This window comes from Nomascus leucogenys, chromosome 24 (assembly GCF_006542625.1).
Source record: "Nomascus leucogenys isolate Asia chromosome 24, Asia_NLE_v1, whole genome shotgun sequence".
In the NCBI taxonomy this organism is placed as follows: Eukaryota; Metazoa; Chordata; class Mammalia; order Primates; family Hylobatidae; genus Nomascus; species Nomascus leucogenys.
Window position 1 is genome coordinate 25,916,786 of NC_044404.1, and position 25,113 is coordinate 25,941,898.

Here is a 25,113-nt window from a genome sequence, read left to right on the forward strand (position 1 = left end):
GCCTCCCAAAGTGCTGGGATTACAGGCATGAGTGAGCCCTTGCCCCCAGGCTAGACAAGTGATTTCATCGCCCTGCATCTCCCTTCCTTAATCTGAAAGCAGAGATAAGAGGGCCTCGCTCTTCTAGTAGTTGTGAAAGTTAAGTGAGGCAAAGTATGTAAGCCCCTTGCGGGGGCTCCACCAATTATAGCAGTAATTATCACATATTCAAGAATGGCAGTCTGGGGCCAGGTTCCCAAGATGGGGCCAAGACTCAGAGAGAAATGGGACAAAGCCCCCTCCATCTCCTCCTTGGTGCCCACCTCTGGGCCTGCTTCCCTCCAGGCCTGATCCCTGCCCTCAGCTCCCACCTCTGCTGGGCGTCTTCTCAAAGAGCCAAGAGAAAGCTGTGTTCACTCTGCCAAGAGGCATCCCTGGGAAAGGAGGAGAGGAGACAGAAATCTTCCTGTCTGGGCTTTGGAAAGCAGACTGTTAATTACCTGGGGTTCCCAGCAGCCTGCCTGTTAGGTAAACATTTGCCAAGCTGGCTCCATGCATTAACCCCTTGGTACCCAGGGCTGAGGTGTTCGGAGGTGGGCTGCTCTAGAAGCGTCCAGAAACTAACTTGAGGGAGGCTGGGCACGGCTTCTGTAGCCTTCAAACGGGTCCAATTCAGGTGAGACATTCAGGAGGATGGCACAGAATGACTTCAGGATCAGGGTTTGAAATTTACTTCACTTGGCTTGTCCCCAGACCCCTGTCCCAGGAATATGGGATGTTCCTCAGACCTCTGTCCCAGGAATACAGCCCCCAAAGAGGTGTCCAGGACTAAAAGCTCAACCTGCAGCTTGAGGTATGAACAAGGTCCTGTGTGTGAGGGGATGGACCAGGGATGCCTGGTCACCTTAATCCCCCCTGGCTTTCTCTGGATAACAGAAACTCACTCTAGAGGAAGCAGAGACCCACCTTCCAGAGGGAGAGACCCTGGGTGGTGTTTAGGGGTGGCTGGTGTATGGTAGATGCACTTGACAGCAATAACTGAAGAAACAAGAGCTGCCACATGAAGGATGCTGAGGGAGGGTGCTACGTGAGGATGCTATATATATATATTTATTTGTTTGTTTTGAGACAGAGTCTTGCCCTGTCACCCAGGCTGGAGTACAGTGGCGCCATCTCGGCTCACTGCAACCTCTGCCTCCCGGGTTCAAACGATTCTCCTGCCTCAGCCTCCAGAGTAGCTGGGATTATAGGCGCCCACCACCCGCCCAGCTAATTTTTGTATTTTTAGTAGAGATGGGTTTTCACCATGTTGGTCAGGCTGGTCTCGAACTCCTGACCTTGTGATCCACCCACCTCAGCCTCCCAAAATGTTGGGATTACAGGCATGAGCCACCGTGCCTGGCCGAGGGTACTGTATAAACTGCATTTTTTTTGCAAGTGGTTGTGGTTCTCCCATCCAGCTTGCCACCATGGGACCATCCTGTGTGTAAGTCTCCTCAAATAAATCCTACGTCTCATTTCCTGACTTCAGTTCTCTTCTGTAGCCTCTTGAAGCTGGTCCATCCCAGTGGAAGTCCATATGGGTCTGGGACAACATCAGTTAGAGTTAGACTTGGTCTTAGGCAAGGTGGCATGAGGGGAAAGGTAAGGCAAGGTAGGCTTGGATTGACTATAATGGTCAGTTGTGTATCTACCTGTACAGTTTGCCAAGCACTTTTCCACCTTTATCTCACCCAACGAGTCCCACTATAAGCCTGTGAGGAGGAAATTAGCCCCCTGTGATGCAGTGGCTCAAATCCAGGCTGTTACTCACTGGCTGTGTGGCCTTGGGGCAATCACTTCACCTCTCTGAACCTCATCTGTAAAATCAGGGGAATAGCCATCTGCCCTGGCAGTTTTGTTGTGAGGCTTAAATGAAATTCTGGGTCTAAAGAGCTCAGTAGTGCCTGACACATATTCAACTCCTCCCTTGAATTCCCTGTTTTACAGAAGAGGAAAATGAGGCTCAGTGAGCTCCCAAATTATAATCCTCTAAATGTAAAAAAAAAAAAAAAATACAAATACACAGTAAGCACATGTCTCTGTTGTTTCACTTATTCATGAAGCAACTCTCAGGATGACAGAGCTGGTTCAGAGAACCCACTGATGGGAGTCGAGGAAGCACAGGGAATGCCGGAACAAGATTGCTAGTTAGATTCCAAATTGGGGAATGCTCTATAGTGCATGAACTAGAACCTTTAGGGGTGAGCCCTATTGGTCAGAAGTCATTTGTATCACTATTGGACAAAAATCTGTTTTCTATACATTAGCACCATAGTTCTCAGACTTATTAAATATTTGGGCCAGGCTGGGCGCTGTGGCTGACGTGTGTAATCCCAGCATTTGGGAGGCCGAGGTGGGTGGATCACTTGAGGTCAGGAGTTCAAGACCAGCCTGGCCAATGTGGTGAAACCCCGTCTCTACTAAAAATACAAAAATCAGCCGGGTATAATGGTGGGCACCTGTAATCCCAGCTACTTGGGAGGCTGAGGCAGGAGAATTGCTTGAATCTGGGAGGCAGAGGTTGCAGTGAGCCGAGATCGCGCCATTGCACTCCAGCCTGGGCGACAAGAGCAAAACTCCATCTAAAACAAAAACAAAACAAAACAAAACAAAAAAAGTTTGTGTCCCAATACACAGGGAGTAAAAAGTCAAACAAGGCCAGGCACAGTGGCTCATGCCTGTAATCCCAACACTTTGGGAGGGTGAGGCAGGAGTATGGCTTGGGCCCAGAAGTTAGAGACCAGTCTGGGCAACAGAGAAATAACTCATCTCTTAAAAAAAAAAATTAGCCAGGTGTGGTGGTGTGGGCCTGTAGTCCTGGCTACTCAGGAGGTTGAGGTGGGAGGATCACTTGAGCCTGGAAGGTCAAGGCTGCAGTGAGCCACGATCGCACAACTGCACTCCAGCCTGGGCGACAGAGCGAGACCCTGTCTCCAAAAGAAAAAAAAGGTCAAACAAAGTTACTTCCCTTTAGGGAGTCCTACAACACTTGAGGGCTTGTTACGCAATGCCCCAGTGGGAGGTTTAAGGCCACATCGGCTCCTCATGGCTTTACTTCCAAGCTTTACAAAATTTTCCTTAACAAAGTCGTGTTGACAGGATGGGAAATGGAAGGATTGACCTTCCAAGCTATGTCAGGATTACTTCTGAGTAAGAATTTCAGATCTTTTTGCTCTGAAAGCCTAGTTCTGCTACCACTTTAGGTTGATGACAAGAAAATGAAAGCCCAAGGCTGGGTGTGGTGGCTCATGCCTGTAATCCCAACACTTTGGGAGGCTGAGGTGCGTAGATCACCTGAGGTCGAGAGTTCAAGACCAGCCGGGTCAATATGGCAAAACCCCATCTCTACTAAAAATACAAAAATTAGCCAGGGGTGGTGGTGGCTGCCTGTAATCCCAGCCACTCAGGAGGCTGAGCTGGGAGAATAATTTGAACCTGGGAGGCAGAGGTTGCAGTGAGTGGAGATTGCGCCACTGCACCCCAGCCTGGGCGACACAGTGAGACTTTGTCTCAAAAAAAAAAAAAAAAAAGAAAGAAAAGAAACACCTGGGACCAGTTCTGGTGACTCACATCCGTAGTCCCGGTGTAAGAGGCTGAGGTGAGAGGATCACTTGAGCCCAGGAGTTTGAGGCTGTTGTGAGCTATGACTGTACCTCTGCGCTCCAGCCTGGGTGACAGAGTAAGACCCAGTTTCTAAAACAAATTTTAAAATAAAAAATTAATTTAAAAACTAAATAAAAAAGAAAACGAAGGCCCAGGAAAAGGGTGTGACTCGTCCAAGATCACACAGCCATGCCTAGAAGAGGAGCAGAGGCTAGAACCTACTTTCTCCAACCCCCGTCCCCAGGTCCCCCCGGGGGGGTTGCCTGGCCCTGCACCCTGTGGGGTCCAGGAACTGCTGTGCATCCTGGCGGGGGTTACGGGGTGGTCTACAGGGCCAGACTGAAGCGTCTGCTGGAGTTGACGGATATTGCAGAGTCTTGGGGTTCACCATGGCTTATGGTTATCTGCACTCAAGCAGGTGAGAGCTGTGACCTCAGGGCCTCTAGAAACCTCCAGCCTCCGCACTTGCTAATTCTGCTGTGAGACACCCAGGCAGCCCAGAGCTGGAGGAACAAACAGCCGTAGACAAGAAGCAGCAGACGGGTTTCCACAGTGATCATTTCCTGGAGTCCAAGTGTCTTCTTTCTTCCTGAATGGAGGTGGAGGTGCAGCAAGAGAAACAGGGAGGGGGAAGCCCAAGTCTTGGTCCCAGATGGATACCTTGGCGCTCCTTGGGCAAGTCACCTCACCTCCCTGGGTCTGAGGAGGGACAGAAGGATGCCATTTGCTAGGCGCCTGCTCCACACCAGGCGTGGTGTGCTGAATGCTGCACACTCATTACCTCATTTCTTTAATCTCCTTCCCAGCAAGCCTTTAGGGAAGGAGCTGTTATTAGCATCCCCATTTTACTGATTGGAAACAGAAGCACAGAGAGGTGAAGTAACTTCATGGGAACACACGGCTTGCTAAGAGCACTTGAGCTGTGCTCTTAACCACAGCACTCTATAGTGCTGCGTCCCTTCCTCTGAGGACCAGAGCCATTCCTTCTGGAGATTTCAGGCCCAGCCTGAAGCGGGAGGGAGGGAAGGAAGGCCAAGCAGGGTGCAGAGAGGAAACACTTCAGGTGAAACATGGTATTGTTAGCCCCCATTTTCTGCCTGGGCATCCTAGCCAATATGACACCTGGTGCTTCAGGCAAGAAGCACCCCCATGCCCAGGCAGCCCCCAGGCAGCTGTGACACCACCACAGCTATGACACGCGCTGCAGTGCTCAGAGCTCCTCGATGCCTCCAGAGGCATCTGTGTCCTCAAATTCACACAAAGGCCTGCTTCAATCCTGGCCTGTAAGAAACAAGTCCTCTGCCTCCTCCAGGAAGCCTCCTCCATTGCACCTGAGGCCAGCCCTCTCCTCCCCCTCAGTGCTGTCCTCTCCTTCCTGCTCTGGCTCATTCCCATCGCCCAAAGTGTTTGTTTCTGTCCCACTGATCAGAGCCCAGGTATAGGATGGGGGCTCCTGGAGGCTTTGTTGAGCACTGAAAAGCCCGATGGAGGCCCCTGGCAGATCCCTGACCTCAGTCCTGCCTGCCGGGATGCGCCTGCCTTCTCTTCCTCCATCCAAGCCCCAGGGCAACCATGTGAATCGCAGGCTAGACAAGCCCAGGTTCCAGCTGGCCTGAGAGCCTCCTCCACAGGGATGAAAGTAGGAGAAGGCTTATGTGTGTGCACAATTATGGGCATGGGCAGGAGCCAGCCAGGGTCCCCAGGGCTGGGGTGCGGGACACATAGAGCTATTAATAGAACGGGATTAGGTATTCCTCCAAACCCCAAACCAGCTGGGCTTGGCTTCCTAGCCATCTCAACTTTGTCCATCCCTCCATTCCTTCACTCATTCAACAAGTATTTGTTGGATACATATATCTTAAAAATAAATAAATAAATAAAGACAGCCTTGCTATGTTGCCTAGGCTGATCTCAAACTCCTGGGCTCAAGAGAGCCTCCCGCTGACCTTCCAACCTTAGCCTCCTGAGTAGCTGGGACTACAGGTACATGCCACCATGCCTGGCTTATTTATTTATTTATATTTGTTTTATATTTTTAAAGATGGGGTCTTCCTCTTGTGCCCAGGCTAGAATGCAGTGGCGCCCACAGCTAATTGCAGCCTAAAATTCCTGGGATCAAGCAATCCTCCTACCTCCACCTCCCAAGTAGCTGGGATTACAGGCATGAGCCACCAGCTCCAATTAAAACATTTTTTTTTTTTTGTAGAGACAAATACTTGCTATGTTGCCCAGGCTGGTCTCAAACTCCTGGGCTCAAGGGATCCTCCTGCCTAAGCCTCCCAAAATGCTACAATCACAGTAGTGAACCACTGTGCCCAACCTGGACATTTATTTTATCATTGCTGGGGATGAGAAGGATGTATGAGAACCAGACTCCTGATCTTCTTCCCCAAAACTGTTCCCCTCAGTTTTCCCCATTTCAGTTAATGACAACTCCACCCTGTCTGTGGTGCAGGCCGGACCTCACATCTAATCTATCAGCAAATCTGTCAATTTGCCCTGGCTTAAAATATACCCAGAATCCAACTACTTCTATTCATCCCACCCCTGCCGTCCTGGTCCCAGCCACCGCGGTGGCTCACTTGCACTACAGCCTGGCCCAGCAGGACTCCCTGCTGCTGTCCCTGATCCTACAGCCAGCCTCTTCCCTGGATCCTGAGTCACACTGTGAAAACAAGGTCGGAGCGTACCCATCACGCGGCAGGCACACTCCTGCCTCAGAACCTGTGGCCCGGCTATTCCTCTTGCCTGGAGCGATTTTCCCCTACAAATATACTTCTTCACTCACTCCCTCACTTTCTCAGAAATTTACACAAATGCCAGATTTTTTTTTTTTTTTTTTTAGGCAGACTCGCTCTGTCACCCGGCTGGAGTATAGCGGCGTGATCTCGGCTCACTGCAACCTCCACCTCCCAGCTTCAAGCAATTCTCATGTCTCAGCCTCCCAAGTAGCTGGGATTACAGGCGTGTGCCACCACGCCGGGCTAATTTTTGTATTTTTAGTAGAGATGGGGTCTTGCTTTGTTGGCCAGGCTGGTCTCAAACTCTTGGCCTCAAGTGATCTGCACACCTCGGCCTCCCAAAGTGCTGAGATTACAGATGTGAGCCACCTCACCAGGCCACAAATGCCAGCTTTTTTTTTTTTTTTTTTTTTTTGAGACGGAGTCTCGCTCTGTCCCCCAGGCTGGAGTGCAGTGGCACGATCTCAGCTCACTGCAAGCTCCGCCTCCCGGGTTCAGGCCATTCTCCCGCCTCAGCCTTCCGAGTAGCTGGGACTACAGGCGCCTGCCACCACGCCCGGCTAATTTTTTGTATTTTTAGTAGAGACGGGGTTTCACCGTGTTAGCCAGGATGGTCTCAATCTCCTGACCTCGTAATCCACCTGCCTCGGCCTCCCAAATGCCAGCTTTTTTATGAGGCCTCCTGTATTTCTGTCTAACATTGCAACCCATCCCATCTCCCCAGCAGTTATTGTCAAATAGTATGAGATATTTATTCATTTTGTTTCTTGCCTATTTCCCCTCCCTGGAGGGTAAGTTCCAGGAGGGCAAGATTTTTTCTGCTTTGCTCACTGCCCTTAAGACCTGCCTGGCCCCACAGTAGGGGTTCATTAAATAGCTGTTGAATGAATGAGAGACTTGTGGGGTGACAGACCAGTCAAAAAGCTGTCCCTGCCTCCAGTCCTGCCATTTCTTGTCTGATCCCACACAGACAGCCACAGCGATTTTTCTAAAAACCACATTGCTGTCTTTCAGGTCTTAGGGTAGGTATCACTTCCTCGGAAGGCTTCTCTCGCCCCCTGGGCTAGGCAGCCCCTCTGTGTACGCTCAGGGTCCCCTCCCCTCATCTGTAATTGCCTGCAATTGCCTAGTTCTGTAATTGTCTTCTCCAGGACAGCAAGGAGCTGGAATGGTCCAGTGGCTATAGGAGTGCACTACCTGGGTCCAAGTCCTGGCTAAGCCGTGACAATTTTGGCAAATACTTAAGCTCCCTCAGCCTCAGTTTCCTCAACTGTAAAATGTGGATCATCACAGTTTCTCCCTCCTAGGGTTGGGGCAAGGAATGAAACGAGCTGATACAAAAGAGAGATGCTTGGCACACAGTAAGTGCAATACGAGTGTCAGCCATGATTACTCTTACTCAGGGTTGTGGCCCCTAGCCTAGCTCAGAACCTGGGCCATATTCAACACTCATAAGTGTTTGTTAGGTGAATGGATGACTGTGTATGGGGATAGAGGGATGAAGGAATGACATGAGGACCTAGAGGGGGCTCTAACCCAGCCTGCGGAGCATTGGAGAAGCTTCCTGTGGGGAGGGAGCTTTCAGCTGACTCCTGCAGGATGAGTTGGCTGGGCATGGTGAAAGGGGGGGCGTGCGAAGCAGCCAGTGGCCTTTGTGGGTGCCTCTCAGCATGGGAGGACTGAGGTGTGCAGGAACTGCAGTTCATCACTGAGTGACTGAGCCATTAGTGCCAAGAGGCAGTGTCCCCTTTGTTGGCCATTTTTAGGACAGTCTCACACTGGCTGCTCACCGAGGGCAAAACATCCCATGGAGGCTCCCTGGTCTGATCAGCAGCTCTCCAAGATCAAGGGGAGGAACGCACTTGTTGAGGGACCCCAGCGGACAGGCCTGCGTCAACCTGGTAACCCATTCCTGGCTGACATTATGCCCATCCCAGAGATAAGGGGACAGAGGCCCAACACCCCCGAGGCAGTCAGGGGAAGAGGCAGAACCCACTCAAGTCTGCCCACTCCCTGTGCCTTCCCTCATCAGCCCAGAACTCCTCATGGCCAGAGTGTGTCTCCCCTGTCACCCCAGAGATTCCTCAGTGGCTGACATCACCCACTCCTGACTCCCCTCACAGGGCACTGACCGGGGAAGTCCCTCCATGGGGCCTGGACTGTGGAAGAGTCAAGTGCAGGAAGAACTTTCCATAAGGACTGGAGCAAAAGGCTGGGAATTGGAGGAGATTGGGGGTGGGGCTGCTGAAGGAAGAGAGATCAATCCTGGGGACAGTTGGGGGCACCTTACCCAATTCCTCCACCCCCACCCCTTAACTCCTCACTCGTCTCATCTGTTGACCTTCTCATCTGCCGATTCGGAGATTCCTCACACTCAGGCTCTGGCCTCCACTGACTGATGGCCCACAGCAGGTGCAGGGTCTAGTTTTTGCTCCAGCCACGGGGCCCACAGCTGGGGTGACCAACGATCAGGAGCTCAGGATTGAAATCCCCACCCTGTCACTTCTTAGCTGGGTCACCTTAGGAAGAGTTCATCCCCTCTCTGAGCTTTCCTCATCTGTAAGAAATGACAGGTAAATCTCTGCCTTGGAGGGTGGCTGGAGGACTGAGAGACAGAGGCTGTGATAGCTCATGGCCGGCTGTGAGTTGCGGTACTTGCTGGTTGGATTAGCAATTGAGGAAACTGGTTTGGAAGGGGTTAAATGGAGACCCTGCCTCCCAGCCAGGAGCGAATCAGGGCTGGCAGGGGAGGAGCCAGGCTGCTGCTAAGGAAAGAGATCTAGATGGGCCAGATGCCGACTGGAGAGGGATGGGAGGAGACACCGTAGGGTTTGGGGGGCTTGGTACAGCAGCCCTGGCCTCTGCACTGTGATAGCTCCAAGCCAGATGGTGCAGGGCAGCTGCTGGGCTGCTGGGAAGAGGGGCTGCACTTCCTGAGCTGGTGCAGCAGCAGAGTGGATGAGGACCAGGACCCCGAGCCTGCCTGGCCCTCCAAGGCGGGGGACACCGGCTGCACCCAGGCTGTGACCTCAGCTGACTCCGATGATCCACATGGGACGCAGGGTCTAATTTTAGCTCCAGCCACAGGGGCCACAGCCCAGGAGTGTCTGCCAGCGGGCACAGGGGCAGCCAGGGCTGCTCAGGCAAGGGGAGGAGTGAGAAGACCAGCCCAGCTCCCTCCAGCCTGTCCCTGGCCAGGCCGCCCCCTGTGAGAGCTCTGACTGGTCCCCATGGCCTGGCAGACAGCCCTCCTCTCAGTTGAGGGCAAGGTCAAGGGGTGCAGCCAGGAGGGCAGGGGGACACGGCCCTGCATTCTGGACAGGGTTTGCATCAGCCAGAGCAGTGCCCAGGGGCAGGGGTCCCTGCTGGGAGGGAAAAGACTGGCTTGGTTGTCCAAAGGCTGAGAAGGCAGAGTCCTGAGAGCAGGGGGGCCAGGCCAGCAAGCTGGGTCCCACCTGGCCTCCTCCTGCCTGGCTAGTGACTCACTGTCTGACCTTAGACAGGCGGCCTGGTCTGGGTGGGCCTTAGTCTTCCCATCTGTACAATGACAGTGCAGGACTAGCAGGTCGGTCCCAGCTCTGGTATCCTGACCCAGGCCCTGTTCTTCCTGCTTGCTGGCAGAGGCCTCCCAGCTTCCCCAGCCCTGACTGTGGGTGGCCACATGCAGTCGTGGAGGAGAAGAAAGTCCCTCTGGCTGGCACTGTCAGCCTCCTGGCTCCTGCTTGTCCTGCTGGGAGGCTTCTCCCTTCTCCGCCTGGCATTGCCTCCCAGACCTCGGCCCGGGGCTTCCCAAGGCTGGCCCCGGTGGCTGGACGCAGAGCTCCTGCAGAGCTTCTCCCAGCCTGGAGAGCCCCCAGAAGATGCCGCTTCACCTCCTCAAGCCCCTCATGGTGGCAGCTGCAACTGGGAAGCCTGCTTTGATACCTCAAAGTGCAGGGGCGATGGCCTTAAGGTATTCGTGTACCCAGTGGTTGGACCCATCTCTGAGACTCATCGCAGGATCCTGGCTTCCATTGAGGGCTCTCGCTTCCACACATTCAGCCCTGCTGGGGCTTGCCTCCTCCTCCTCCTCAGCCTGGACGCCCAGACTGGAGAGTGCAGCTCAATGCCTCTGCAATGGAACAGGGGCAGGAACCATCTGGTCCTCCGTCTCCACCCAGCTCCCTGCCCCAGGACCTTCCAGCTGGGACAGGCTATGGTGGCTGAGGCCAGCCCCACGGTGGACTCCTTCCGGCCTGGCTTTGATGTGGCCCTCCCTTTTCTCCCTGAAGCCCACCCGTTGCGAGGTGGGGCTCCTGGCCAGCTGCGGCAACACAGCCCCCAGCCCGGGGTAGCCCTGCTAGCCCTGGAAGAGGAGAGGGGTGGGTGGCGCACAGCAGACACCGGCTCCTCTGCCTGCCCCTGGGATGGGCGCTGTGAGCAAGACCCTGGACCTGGGCAGTAAGTGAAACTTTTGCCTTGGGGGCTGGATGGGAGGGGGTTGGAATAGACGCAAGCCCAGAGACGAGGGTAGAAGGCAGGACTGAGATGGGAGAACCAGGTAGTCCTGGCCGACTTAGGCCTCAGCTGCAGCAGGAGGGAGCCAGGTTAGATGGCAGAGAGCACTTCCATTAAGATGGGGACTTGAAGCAAGGGGTGTCTAAGGTAGGTTTTGGAATTCTCCCCCGGGGATCTTTCAAAACATAAAACACGACTCATTCCAAACCTCCTACCCTAATATTTTTTTTCCCCACATCCACTTATATAGTGCTTACTCTGTGCCAAGCACTTATATAAATAATGATTATAATAAAATATGCTAGTTGTTAGCATTTAAGTGTTTGTGTACCAGGCACGAAAGCTCAGACGGGTTAAGTAATTTTTCTGAGGCCACCTAGCCGGAAAGAGCCAGTATTTTGGTCCAGAATTGCCTATCTCCAAAGCCTTCAGTATGAGAATTCTGAGTTTTAAGCAAAAGTTTATGATCAGCCTCATCAAATGCCTCAGAAGGGCCTCACAGTCACAGCGGGAAGCTGCTCCTGTGTCTAATTTTGGGGATTAACCTCTCAAGGAAACAGCCTTTGGTTATAGCAAATATGACGTAGGTCAGATCTAAAGAATTTCCTGCCAGGGAGAGGCCCTTGACATATATAAGGGGCTGGGGGCCTGTGGGATGTGGTGAGCTTGTACAGAAACTCTTTTCCACCTGGGCTATTTGGGTGATGTGCCTCAGGTGATAGTTACCCCCTAAGCACTCTAACCCTCTGTGTCCCCAGCAGGCCAGCAGCCTCTAAAGGCTAGCTGGGCAGGCAAGAACGGGAGTCCTTCTGAGGTTGTCCAGGGCCCCGGTGGCAGAGGGTTCCTTCTGTATCCCACCCTCTCCCAGGGCCAACCTGAGTCGGGAACTGTCACTCTGGTATCCTCCCTTTGCTCCTCCCTCAGGTCTCTCTCCCTATTCTCTGCTCGAACATCATCAGCTATTCTGAGCTCCACTCCCTCCCAGGAATTCTTGCCTCTGCTTGGGGCTCCTGGGACTTCTCTTGGCCAAAGGGCTCTTGTGGGAATGGGATCCTTCCACTTCCCGAAGGTACATGGAGGCCTCCAGGGAGCCCTCACAGCCAGGAGTAAGAACGGACTTGTCCTGGTCAGCCCCAGGGTCCTTTTGCCGGGACCTATCTCCTAGTGTTCTCCAAGGTGGGAGCCTGAAAAGTCAGGGGTCTCCCCCAAGCCCCTGCAGCTCAGAGCTCAGGCAGAAGCTCACTTTGGGCGACAAGGCTCTCCCTTTGCCACGCCCTCCCTCACTTTTCCGATGAGGCACTCAGATACTCTTGCTTGCGGGAAGTTCTTTTTTCAGCTGACTTTAGTTACCGCTAAGCACAGTTCATTATTGATGAACCTGAAAGTGATTTCAGTCTGAACTTTGAGAAACTGGAAGTTAGGGAACTGCACACAGCAGGTAGGTGCTCATTAAATGTTTACTAATGGATCTGAAATTGGCCAGAGATGGCCACGGTTTTCTAATTAGTGTGGGTCACCCTCTGAGTAGCATTTTTGATAAGTTTTATTTCCCAGGGGCGAAGCTTGGCAGCCTTGGACTCTGACCTTCAAGTTTTGTCTGTGGCCTCAGCCTCCCTAAAGGTGACAGGACTTGTCATCTCTGGAGTGGTTTGAGCCTCAGTTTCTCCGAAGTGCCGGGCACTGCCTGGGCCAAACAGCGTAGGGACAGAGTGAGAGAGATAGCCTGAATAAACAAGTCCCGGCCAGAGAAAGAGGCTATTCACAGTCCCTGCCACCGCCCCACATTCACTCAGCCAGGCGAGAGTGGGGAGGGGAGGAGGCTACATTTGAGGAGTGCCTGGCTTGGGCCAGGTGCTGTGCCAGGCACTTTACTTAAGTCACTGCTGATCCTGTCATGCAACCTTCAAGGGAGGTATTATTATCTCCATTTCAGGGAACGGAAAACTGAGGCCCAGAGAGGTGGGGTAGCCCAGGGTGACAAGGTTCCCTGTTCTCCATGGGCCCCTCACTTTTCTAATCAGGCGCTTGGAAGCAGCGGAGTTGGGATTCAACTCTGCACTTCTGGCTCCAAAGCCCATGTTTTTCCACCTTGGTTGAATGGTCTCTTGTTGCTTTGGAATAAATCTCCACCCATTCAAATTGTTATTTATTCATTTTTATGAATAGGTAATTCATTCACATGGTACAAAATTCCAAAGGCACAAAAGGGCATAGAATGAAAAGCCTCCCTTCTATCCTTGTCTCTCGGCCACCCAGTTTTCCTGCCTGGAGCCAAACACCGCTTCCAGTTTCTTAAGTGTCTTTTCTGAGAAACTCTGCGTGTGTACGAGCAATATGTATATTCTCCCCCATTTTTTAACATAAATTTGATGCATGCTTCAAAGTCCCCCAGGCTGTATCCATTGGGAACAAGGGGCACAGTCAGTACCTAGGGCCCATGATACTTTTATAGGCTCATGAAAATATTTTCATTTTTTGAAAATCAGGGCTGGGCACAGTGGTTCACGCCTGTGATCCCAGCACTGTGGGAGGCTGAGGTGGGGGGATCGCCTGAGCTTCGGCAACATGGTGAGACCCTGTCTCTACAAAAATTACAAACATTAGCTGGGTGTGGTGGTGCAAGCCTGTAGTCCCAGCTACTTGGGAGGCTGAAGTGAGAGGATCGCTTGAGCCCAGGGGGTCAAGGCTGCAGTGAGCTGAGATCACGCCACTGCACTCCAGCCTGGGCAGCAGAGTAAGAGAGACTCTGTCTCAAAAAAAAAAAAAAAAAAAAAAAAAAAAAAAAAAACCAGGCAGAATTAAAAATGAACTTTCAGGTAGAAGAAAAAAAGATTTTTTTTTTTTTTTTTTTTGAGACGAAGTCTTGCTCTGTCACCCGGGCTAGAGTGCAGTGGCACAATCTTGGCTCACTGCAACCTCCACTTCCTGGGTTCAAGCGATTCCCCTCCCTCAGCCTCCCGAGTAGCTGGGATTACTGGCACACGCCACTACGCCCAGCTAATTTTCGTATTTTTAGTAGAGATGGGGTTTCACCGTGTTGGTCAGGCTGGTCTCAAACTCCTGGCTTCAAATGATCTGCCTGCCTCGGCCTCCCAAAGTGCTGAGATTACAGGCATGAGCCATGGTGCCCAGCAGAAAATGTTTGAATATATAATATTGCTTGTTTTTATAACAACACAGTTATCAACTATATTCTTTTTTTATGGCAGGGGGGACTGTGAAGGCCAAGGTGCCTAGAGCACATGGAAGTCACAGTGCAGCCCTGCCTATGGCCAGGCCCCAGCAGAGCACTGAGGCCATGGGCACAGCCACACTGACCACCCTTGGGCACTGAGGCCCTGAGTCTATGGCAGGTACCTTATATGGTCACAGAAGCCTAAGACTTCTTCAGTGCTCACCACATAGATGCACAAGTTTCCTCTGTAACACACTCCCTGTTCCCCACCAAAGGTGCTCATCCAGTCTCTACTTATTTACCTTTACTGATGGGGAACTCACCACCTCCAAAGACCACCCACTGGCTGCACGCTCAGCCAGCTCCATCACTAGAATTTCTGCTGAAATTGACCTCCCACATACCTGGTCTCTTAGTCCCCGATCTATTCCCTAGTGTCTCACTGAGCTCCCGTTCTCCACCAGGCACTCTGCTAGGCCCTAGGGATACTGAGATGAGGGAGGTACAGCCCCATCCTCAAGGAGCTCAGCCTTGTAGGAGAGACAGGCAAGTCAATTGTTTGACACACATTGTTAAGCAGAGAGAGGCTGCACCGGCTGCCTCCCTGGCTCCTCTACTCAAGAGCTACGTGACCTCTTTGGGCTTCAGTTTTCTCATCTGTAAAATGAGATAATAACAGTGCATACCTCCCCTCCTATCTCATAGAGGTGCTGTGAGAATGAACTGAGTTAATACATGTAAAGCACTTAGAACAGTGCCTGCAGCAAAGTACATACTCAATATAGGTTAGCTTGGATGGATCATTACTACTGCAGTCCACTGGGAGGTGGGAGAAGAGAAAGCCATCTCTGGAGAGATCAAGGAGGGTTTCCCAGAGGAGGTGATGTTTCAGCTTAGACATTAAGACAGCATAGGAGAAGGCCAGGTGTGGTGGCTCATGTCTGTAATCTCAACACTTTGGGAGACTGAGGCAGGAGGATCACTTGAGGCCAGAAGTGGGCAACACAGAGAGACCCCATCTCTAAAAAAAAAAAAAAAAAAAAAGCCAGCACATGCCTGTAGTCCCAGTTACTCCAGAGGCTGAGGCAGGAGAATTGCTTGATCCTGGGAAGTCGAGGCTGCAGTGAGCTGTGATGGCACCACTGCACTCCAGGCTGGGTGACAGAGCAAGAGCTTGTCTCAGAAGAAAGAGATGAGTAGGAGGACTTCCTCAGGCTGACAAGGCAGGGAGAGGCTCTCCAACATGAGGGAGAAGGGATCTTAAAGGCAGAGGATCAAGGGAGGTTAAGGCTCAGTGGTGCAGTTGATTCAGCCTTAACCTAGAGGTTTTCAATTCCTTAGAGGTTGACATAGGGGTGAAGGGGGCTGTACCTGGTTGGCTTCTGCTGTGGCTTTTCATGAGGTGAAGGGTGTCCTGATGCTTACTTGTGGCTTCTTCCAGGGAGGGCCTGGTGGACATTTAAGCATGGAGGGAGGACAAAGAAGGCTGGGGTCCCCTGGAAGACCCCTAAAGCAGCAGCTCTGGGGTGGTTCAGATAACTCGGGGTCAGGAGCTGGCACATCTCTGCTCTAGTCCCAGCTCCACCCCAACCCTATCTGTGACCCTGAAGAAAAAGATGAGTAGGAGAACCAGTCCTTGGGTCTCTCTGGGCCTCAGTTTCCCCATCTGTTCAATGGGGCGTGGCCCCAAGGCTGCCTAAGTCCTCCCGGGTCTGCTTCTTGAAGGTTCAGGCTCAGAGCCAAACAGGCTGTAACTGAGGAGGGTCCTAGGACCCACTGGGCCCTAGTCATGAGTCCCACATTGAGCAGGCCTGTGTCCTGGTCCCTCCTTTTATCCCTCCCTCGGCTGGGTTGCAGGCAATGGTCCCCTGGGTGGACAATTGCCGGGCTGGCTCTGAGGAGGCTGGGACTCCTGCCCTCCCCCACAGGCACACACAGCCTGAGTGTGGCCCTGGGCTAGGGCAGTGGAGGGGGTAGGTGGGAGGAACAGAGGGAGCCTGGCCTCTGGGCAGCAGTTTCCTGTGTGGTTCCAGGCTGGGGGCCCAGCCCACCTCATGACAGAGGAGCCTTTCACGAGCCTGGCTTTTAGCGTGGGGGAGGGCTGGGCTCAGAGGCCACACAGGCAAGGGGTGCTGAAAGTCTGCCTGTGGCCGAGTGGGGGAGGGCAGACGTGCATGTCTAAGTCAGGCAGGGCCTCGGAAACAGCGTCCTCTGCCTCCCATTTTACAGATGAGGAAACTGAGGCCAGAGAAAGGCGAGGGAGGTGTCTAAGGCCACTGAGGGCAGAGGCAGAGCTAGAATGCAGGGCTCCTGCCTCCTAGTCCAACCACAGATGCGTGGCCGGTGTGAGGCTTGTGTTTGTGTTAGTGCGTCAGTGTGCGGCTGTGCATATGCATGAGTGGGTTTACACATTTGGGAGTGTGGGTGTGGGGTGCTCCCATTGAGGGAGCCCAGGGGACGAAGGGCACTGTCCAAGCTCATGTGTGGTGGGACCTCCCCATCTGCCTCTTTAGGACCCAGCGCCAGGAGACGCTGCCCAATGCCACCTTCTGCCTCATCTCTGGCCACCGTCCCAAGGCTGCCTCGCGCTTCCTCCAAGCCCTGCAGGTACAACCCCAATTTGAGCATCACCCGTCCTCTGTCCCCCAGCACTCATGAGCTGGCAGAGTACTCTGGGTCCAGGCCAATGAGAAGCGGCAGTAAGCTGCCTGCTCCTTTACTCCTGGACTCAGGTGTGCCTGTGTCCCCATTCACTGCACCCTCTGCAGAACAATCATAACCGCCCCTCCCTGAAAAACCCCATGTTCCTGTCCTCTTTGCCCTTTGCCCCCAACAGCAGCAGCTACTGACTTGAAAGTGGGCGGGGGGTGAGTATGTGCAGGGTGGGGCTGGGCTCCCCAGTGACCTCCCTGCCCCCCAGGCCGGCTGCATCCCAGTGCTTCTCAGCCCCCGCTGGGAGCTGCCCTTCTCCGAGGTCATCGACTGGACCAAGGCAGCCATCGTAGCTGATGAGAGGCTCCCGCTTCAGGTAGCTCAGAGCCCTGCCCACGGGGTGGGAACTGGACCCAGGACAGGGGAGGGAACCAGAATCCTGGATCGAGGCTGGCCTCTGTCCTCATTCCTATCTGCCTTCTATGGATACTGGTGAATTTCTCCTAGCACCAAGTCTCCCCTCTGGGGCTCCCAGAGGGTCTGATGGAGCTAGAGATTCCTAAGGGTTCTGCGAGCCAGTCCTGATCCTCTTCCAGCCTCAGTTTTCCCATCTCCACAACAGGATGAGCTAGACCAGACAATCCCCATGGGCCTAGCTCCAATGGCCTGTGACTGCTTAAATACCAATTTAGGGGAAGGCTACAAAAAAATTCAAACTCAGAGCACCTCCATGGGGACTGGAGTGGGAAAGCAAAACGCATGGTGACTTTTCCATCCGATGAAACTAATTTTGTCCAGCTCTGAAAAATATATGTGTGACCTGCCTTGAATCCCCTGAGAATGGTAGAGGGGTTAATAGTAATTACCATTTTTTTATTGAGCCTCTACAGTGTACTAAGCAATTAATGAGCAAATAGAGAGGTTAAATAGCTTGACCACAGTCACATAGTTACCAAGTGGCATTCAGACCCAACTCTGTGTGACCCCTGAATGCTGCTGCTGCTGCTTCTTCTTCTTTTTTTTTTTTTTTTTTTTTAAGATAGGATCTTGCTCTGTTGCTCAGGCTGGAGTGCAGTGGCATGAATATGACTCACTGCAGCCTCGACCTCCTGGGCTCAAAATTGCTCTATTACCTGGCACTTTTCTCCCTCTCTGCCCCAGGTCCTGGCTGCCCTCCAGGAGATGTCCCCTGCACGGGTCCTCGCCCTGCGTCAGCAGACCCAGTTTCTATGGGATGCCTACTTCTCCTCAGTGGAGAAGGTCATCCATACTACTCTGGAGGTGAGGGGGCTCACCTGCTGGGGGTCTTGGCCCTTGACTCCTGCTTCATCCCTGTCACCTCTCCATACTTCTCTGCCCCAGTGTTTGGGGACCCCCCCCCCCTCCTTGAAGATGGTCCTGGGATGAATCTGAGACTTGGCTGTGAGATTTGGGGCAAGTTTCTTGTCCAATCTTGGCCTCAGTTTCCCCATCTGTACAGAAGACTGCTGTGGCAAATAGATTTCAAAGCATGCACCAATGCCAGTTGACCACCAACGGCTGCCTGGGGTGCTATGTTGGGAGGGATTCTGAGTCCTGAAAGAATGTCATGACCCATTAGTGACATCTGTCATGAGTGAGGAAGGAAGGGGAAGCAGTGACCCTGCCACCATCACCCACCTCTGGAGCAACATCATGGAGTGCCCCCTACTCTAGGCTCAGATTCTGACCCCAGGGGTCTGGTGATGCAGCTGCCACCTTCCCCAGAGCCTGGAAGGGGAGGTGTGGCCATGGTCACACAGGCCACTCGCTCTGCTCAGCTCCTCTCTCATTTCAGGTTATCCAGGACCGGATCTTTGGAACATCAGCTCACCCCTCACTGCTGTGGAACAGCCCCCCAGGGGCACTCCTGGCCCTGTCTACTTTTTCCACAAGTCCCCAGGACTTCCCCTTCTACTACCTGCAACAGGGTATGCCCTGGGGATGGGACAACCTGAAGTCCCCTCAGCTCTACCCAGGGCTGCCCCAGCCTCATCTGGAGAGCCCCACCAAGACCCTTCCCAAGCCCCAACATTTCTCCTGGCCCCTGGGATTCCCTACTCAGGTCATTCTTCATGGGGTTCTGTTCCCTCCCACTCTAAGCCTGTGTCTCATTCTCCCAGGCTCCCGCCCTGAGGGCAGATTCAGCACCCTGATCTGGGTGGGGCCCCCAGGCCAGCCCCCTCTGAAGCTCATCCAGGCGGTGGCAGGCTCCCAGCACTGTGCCCAGGTCTGCCCCCTTCCCAGCTGGAGTCCTGGGATCCAGGGTGGGGGTAAGGGACAGGGCAGGGCCCGATGACTTCCAGACCCCAAAGATGACCACTATTTGAGGGGAGGCACAGGGAAGATTTCCAAGTGTTCTTGCTGCCTTCTTCTGTAAGTCCCAAGATTCTGTTGCCTTTTCCCCATGGAAATTGATGAAGCCACGTGAAAAGCAGATGTCTCTTGGGGAGGCTGGAGAAGGAAACATTCGTTCCTTTACTCAGCGGTCATTTTCTGAGCACTAGGCCCTGGGCTTAAGGCTGAGCAGATAAAAAGGAAGGAAGGATTCTGCCCAGAGATTCAGACTGGGTTAGCATTTTCTAGCACACAGACTGTCAAATCTGACTTCTAGAGAAGCCAGATAGACTAATAAGAGTCCTTGTAGAGGAAGTGAAGCAATTAGCTCGGCCAGGGTGCACACAGGAGGGCTCCAAACAGGCCATTGAGCTGGGCTGGGAGTCATAAAAGCCTGAGGAAGAGAATGAAGGCTTCGAGAAAAGATGGGGATGGAGCATGGAGTCAGGGCCCAGGCTAGGGACTACCACCGACAACTCTCTTGAGTTCTAAAGCCACAGGTCACTACCCTCATGTCACCAGAATCCCTGCCTTCTACAAGCCCAGAGGCAAGGCCAGAGCAGCGGTGAAAGGACCATGGATCCAACTAAACCCTTCTCCCATGTGCAGTTTATAAAGCTGACTTCTCAAACCTCTTCCACCTTGAGAAAGATCACTCCTGCCCCTCGCAACCCGCCTTCTGCCCCAGACCCCAGACTTCAGGAACAACCCCCTATCCTCTAGATCTTGGTTCTCTGGAGCAATGAGAGGCCACTCCCATCCAGGTGGCCGGAGACAGCCGTGCCCTTGACAGTCACTGATGGGCACAGGAAGGTAAGAGATGAGGAGAGCCATGAAAGGGGTGGGCCCATGCTGGGAGCTGGGGGAGGGCACCCATGGGGTGTTTTATGAATACTTGGGCCTGAGCCGCAGTTGGGCCTGAAGAATGACACAGAGGTTTCAGCCGCAGGGCTAATAGTAATGATTCTCTTCCCTCCCTGGTCCCTGTGAACTGTGCTTCCAGAGCACTGGGGCTTATGTGATGGGGGAAGACAGAGGAGTGCACTGACATCTCAGATGAGGAACAGAGGAGAAACCCGGGATCTTGAGAAAATACGGACCAAGGGCAGCACACGGGGCCAGGAAGGGGAGGCTTCTGGGAACCGTGATTGGTGTGAACCACCTGCCTCCCGCATGGTTGTGAACAAGTCCCTTCGTCTCTGTAGATCTGTTTCTTTCAAATGAGGGATGTTTGACAACTCCTCCCAGAGTCGATGCGACAGTATGACAATGGACGAATCCCAAGATGTCAAAAGTGGAAGGGCCCCTAGAGACCAACTGCCCCATTTGACCAAAGGGGAAACTGAACTCCAAAGAGGTCAAATGAGTTGCCCAGGTCCCAAAACGAGCTCTGCACAGGCTTGCCATATTCGAGGCCCAGGCGTCTACACTGTGCCTGAAGGGAGGCTTTATTCATGGCCCAGGAGTCTACACTGTGCCTGAACGGCTCCTACTTATTGGATGGGGGTAGGGGGAAGATTCCAATGGCTGAGTCCCCCTCCCCCGCTCCCTGCAGGTTAGTGATCGCTTCTACCCATATAGCACCATCAGAACAGATGCCATCCTCAGCCTCGATGCCCGCAGCAGTCTTTCCACAAGTGAGGTGAGGGCTGGGCCCAAGAGAAGCCCAGTGTGGGTGGACACAGAGCCAGAGGGCCCTGGCAGCCCCTCAGGTTCCCAGGGTTGAGGGGACCCCAGGTCATGAGGTCCAGCCTCTTGCATTTGAAACCACCCCAGCAAGCCAGGCAGCCTCCTCTTTAGGAGTCTCGTAGAGGCTTCCCACGGACTCTTTTGAGAAATTGTTTTTGTGGCCCCTGGAAGCTTTCATGCCACACTTCCAGCCAATTCCAAGTCTTGGCTCCCACGCCCTCTCCCCTGAGTCCTGCCCCGGCCCCTCAGCCAGGCTGCCCCTGCCTCCATTTCCCTGGATGTTCTAGGCATTTAGGAGGTCCTTCCTCACAGCTCACTTGAGTCCCTCTCCAGGTGGACTTTGCCTTTGTGGTGTGGCAGAGCTTCCCAGAGCGAATGGTGGGCTTCCTGACGTCAAGCCATTTCTGGGACGAGGCCCATGGTGGCTGGGGCTACACTGCTGAGAGGACCAACGAATTCTCCATGGTTCTCACCACAGCCGCCTTCTACCATAGGTACAGACCCCCATCCTGCACAGGGATCAGAGGGTCAGACAGAGACTCCCCCCACCCCCACCCCGAACGGAGCAGGGTGGCCTAGACCCCAGGGATCCAGGTCCAAGGCCCATATCTGCCACTTCCCAGCTGTGGGATCCTGGGCAAATCTCCTCACTTCTCTAGAGTTTGTTTTCTCATCTGTAAAATGGGATGGATTCACCTCCCAGGGCTGGTGTGAACATTAAATGAAGTCCCTGGCACAGAGGTTCCACAAATGGTAGCTATTGTTATTTTAAGTAGAGCCATGCAGTGAGTAAGGGCAGTGTGTGGGTTTGCTGGTGGTGGGGTGACAAGAAAATAGTCCTGATGCTTTATAAATGTGGATGTGATGAGTTGGGGAACATCCCAGGCCTTCCAGAAGCTGCCTGAAGTGCTCCGGTCTTGAGGCAGGGACTGAATTCTTTAAGACCTCTTTAGAGGGGTCCCTTAAACATGTTTAAATCAAATATGCATAACCTGGAACCTCTTGTAGATTACTCAGGAGCCCTGCAGGGAATTCTCAGTAAAGAATAACCTAATGTCTGCGAGATGAAGTTGGCCTGAGGGCCTTGTGAAGTGAGACTCACCTGGAGCAGTATCAGCCTGGTTCATCCACAACTGTTCTTTGGGCTTCCATGTTTGATGGCTTTGAAACCAGCTGATCCAAACCCATCTAATTCTGGCTCTGAGTTCAGCGCTCAGAGCCCAAGGATGGGGGGCCCAAGGAGCTGTGAGGGAGAGGGCAGGGAACACACCACTGACTGCGATGAACCACGGGGCACAGCACAGTGGAGAGCTGTTCACGCCAGGGATGGGAGCTCTCTGAGGCAGCCAGGGCTCAGAGGCTTGGGGATGGGGGTCAAAGGGAGAGGTGAGGTCAGGAGGGAGAATGGGGCCTGGGGATGGATTTGGCTGCAGCCTCTCCCTGTCTTTTCCCCTTGCCCAGGTATTACCACACTCTCTTCACCCACTCCCTGCCCAAGGCTCTGAGGACCCTGGCAGATGAGGCACCCACCTGTGTGGACGTCCTGATGAATTTCCTAGTAGCAGCAGTCACCAAGCTGCCCCCTATCAAGGTGCCCTATGGCAAGCAGCGCCAGGAGGCTGCTCCACTGGTGAGGGCTGAGGGGGATTGGTCGGAACTGGCAGGGATTGAGCGGGATGCCAGAGAGGATTCCCTCTCACTGTCTAATTCCAGTCTTTCTTGCTGCACGGGCGTGGGGAGTTCGGAAGGGCAGAGGAGCCCGTTAACGCATTGCTTCTTTCCCTCTTAGGCGCCTGGGGGCCCGGGGCCCAGGCCAAAGCCGCAGGCCCCAGCCCCCGGCTGCATCAACCAGATAGCGGCAGCGTTCGGCCACATGCCCTTGCTGTCCTCTCGTCTGCGTCTGGACCCGGTGCTGTTTAAGGACCCAGTGTCTGTGCAGCGCAAGAAGTACCGCAGCCTGGAGAAGCCCTAGGGGGCGACCCGCGGAGACCCCAGCAGAGGTCCCAGCACAGTTTCCAAGGGTCGCGGCGCCTGCCTGCGGGCTCCGCTCTTGGGACACTGGAGAACCTATCATGGCAGCCAGCGGGCCTACACGTCGGACCCTGGTTGGCCAATCACAACAGGGGGGCGTGGCCTTACCTTCTCCTGCCCGCCCTCAGGTGCGGAGCATCTGCTGAGGCTGAGCCCCGCGCCCGGAGCGCCGCTCTCCGCTTCTCCACCCAGCTAACTTCTTGTCTTTCAGAGCATTGCCTCCTCCAGGGACTTGCCTGGCCCTCCTCCCCCACCGCCCCCGATGGGTTCGGTCTCTTTTGCGCTTTCGCAGCCCAGTGTTTGCCGCTGTTCCCGCACGGTCAGGCCCCAGTACTGGCTTGCGAGCCCCCGGGGGCGGGTCGTGTCGTGTCCTTTTCTCTCTGGCTAGGCAGGTGTGCCGCAAATATGTGACGAATAGATGGATGGCAGACATTAACTGCGTGCCTGGCCCTATGCGGGCGGCGGCGGGACAGGGTGAGCGGAGAGACAGAACTGCCCCCGCCCCACCCCGCCACCCATTCCTAGGGTTCCTAGTCCCGGGAAGGCAGCTACCCAAAGACGCCTGGGTTGTCAGGCTCAATCCTTGAGCCTCAGCCAAGGAGCAGAGGGGTGCGGGTAAACGAGGAGTGGGGCGAGGAAAGCGGGATGGGAACAAGTGGCCTGTCCCCGCACGGCCCGCGGCTCTGCCTCGGCTGTCTACCCTACACTACCGAGACCGACCACTAGAGGTCAGCGCCGCGCCGCACTGTTCACCCGCATGGCCAGAGAACGGCCGGGATGTGGATGGTGAGCGCTGTGGGCAGCTCGGGGGCTGAAAGCTGGGAAGAGGAATCTGGAGAACAGCCCCATCTCTTTGGCCTGCACACTTGGAACTCAGTAAGAAGGGACTGTTTCTAGGTGGGCTGGGCGCGAGCAGGGACTGTCCCGAGCGGTACAGGTGAGAATGGAGTTGGCCGGGGCGGGGGGGACACTAGGTCCTCCGGGGTTCACCCACCTGGAGCTGGAATTATCACTTCCGAAATAAAGCGCGTGTCCTTGCCCCCTCACGCTCCAGGCTATAAATACCCTTACAGCAGCTGCTCGAGGGAGGGGCTCAGGGCTCGCCTGGGAGCGCGTGCGACTCCAGAGGGTGAGGGTGGTGGGTCCAGCCCAGGTCCAGGATGTCAGGTGTTTTCCTGCTTTGATGGCCTCGCAGCTCTGGAAACTCCCGTGACTGTCTCACTGGCAGGAACATACTGTCCCCTTAGGCCTCTCCAAGGCCTTCCACCCCCACCCCCCAGCTTGACCTCGGCGGGCCCCTGGATGACTCAGGTCCTCCCTAGAGCCAGTCACAGCTGAGTGGCAGAGTGGGTTACCCTTGGGAGGCGTGGTGCTGTGAGATGCTTGAGGTACAGGGCGGACTGGAAATTAAAGAGGTGGGGGAGAGGCAGTCTGGCCCGGAGTCAAGAACTGAGGGGTGGTGGGAAAGCATACAGCTGCAGCCCAGGCAGCCTTCCCAGGGTGGGGAGGGAGCTGGGTGCCAGGCCCAGCCAGGTGAAAGAGGCACCTTTCCAATCACAGCTGTGACACCCAGGACACTGAACTGCCTTGGCATGTCCTCACCCGTGGGCCGGGCACTGCTGGTCCCAGGGGTTCGTATTGTACCAACAGGCAGCCCAGACCAGGTCCCCAGACCCTGCTGTAGAGGGAGGTCTACGGAAATGAGGCAGAACTCCCAGACCTGCCTGCACTGGCTGTGTGACTTCAGGAAAACGATTCAACCTCTGAGCCTCAGTTTTTTCATCTATAAGAATGTAGGACAGCAGTGATGGTCTCTTTTTTTTTTTTTTTTTTTTTTTTTTTAAGCTGGAGTCTCGCTCTGTCGCCCAGGCTGGAGTGCAGTGGTGTGATCTCAGCTCACTGCAACTTCTGCCTCCCCAGTTCAAGCAATTCTCCTGCCTCAGCCTCCCGAGTAGCTGGGATTACAGGCACAGGCCACCACCCCTGGCTAGTTTTTGTATTTTTAGTAGAAATGAGGTTTTGCCATATTGGCCAGGCTGGTCTCAAACTCCTGGCCTCAAGTCATCTGCCTGCCTCGGCCTCCCAAGGTGCTGGGATTGCAGGCATGAGCCACTGTGCCCAGCCAATGACTGTCTCTTGAGAGGGGTGTAACGACTGGGCACACAGCAAAGCCCGGGATCAAGTTCCTGGGGCCTGCCATGGCTTGGGTGGGGGGTGGGGAGTTGGGGAGGTTGAGTCCCCTGAGATTGTGGTGGAATGGAGCACCCACCGGCAGCCCCCCACCCCTCTCCAGGCCAGTGCTTTCCACAGACTTTTCACAGACCTGGAGGGGCTGAAGGACCCACCTAC

At 54.2% G+C, this 25,113-nt stretch overlaps 1 protein-coding gene across 3 annotated transcripts; it reads left to right on the forward strand.

The window, feature by feature from the left end:
* The first annotated feature begins 9,127 nt into the window (after positions 1–9,127).
* EXTL1 (exostosin like glycosyltransferase 1) lies at positions 9,128–23,810 on the forward strand. Of its 3 annotated transcripts, XM_012498364.2 has the most exons (11): positions 9,156–10,805; positions 16,551–16,644; positions 16,958–17,065; positions 17,851–17,970; positions 18,506–18,638; positions 18,831–18,937; positions 19,768–19,857; positions 20,600–20,686; positions 21,067–21,227; positions 22,195–22,363; positions 22,523–23,810. In XM_012498364.2, exons 1-11 carry the CDS (start codon positions 10,027–10,029, stop codon positions 22,703–22,705), a joined length of 2,031 nt encoding a protein of 676 aa, XP_012353818.2. In that variant the 5' UTR covers positions 9,156–10,026; the 3' UTR covers positions 22,706–23,810. The 3 variants fall into 3 exon arrangements, with proteins under 3 accessions (XP_030661537.1, XP_030661538.1, XP_012353818.2); XM_030805677.1 differs by having other exon boundaries at positions 9,128–10,805; positions 18,506–18,937; XM_030805678.1 differs by lacking the exons at positions 20,600–20,686; positions 21,067–21,227; positions 22,195–22,363; positions 22,523–23,810 and having other exon boundaries at positions 9,128–10,805; positions 18,506–18,937; positions 19,654–19,841.
* The last annotated feature ends 1,303 nt before the right edge of the window (positions 23,811–25,113 follow it).

Bases quoted from the DNA above. Each gene is read 5' to 3' on its own strand.
- EXTL1 (XM_030805677.1), top strand. From the start codon at position 10,027: ATGCAGTCGTGGAGGAGAAGAAAGTCCCTCTGGCTGGCACTGTCAGCC. The intron at 19,858-20,599 runs GTAAGAGATGAG...CGCTCCCTGCAG, and splicing joins TCACTGATGGGCACAGGAAG to GTTAGTGATCGCTTCTACCC. The intron at 20,687-21,066 runs GTGAGGGCTGGG...GTCCCTCTCCAG, and splicing joins GCAGTCTTTCCACAAGTGAG to GTGGACTTTGCCTTTGTGGT.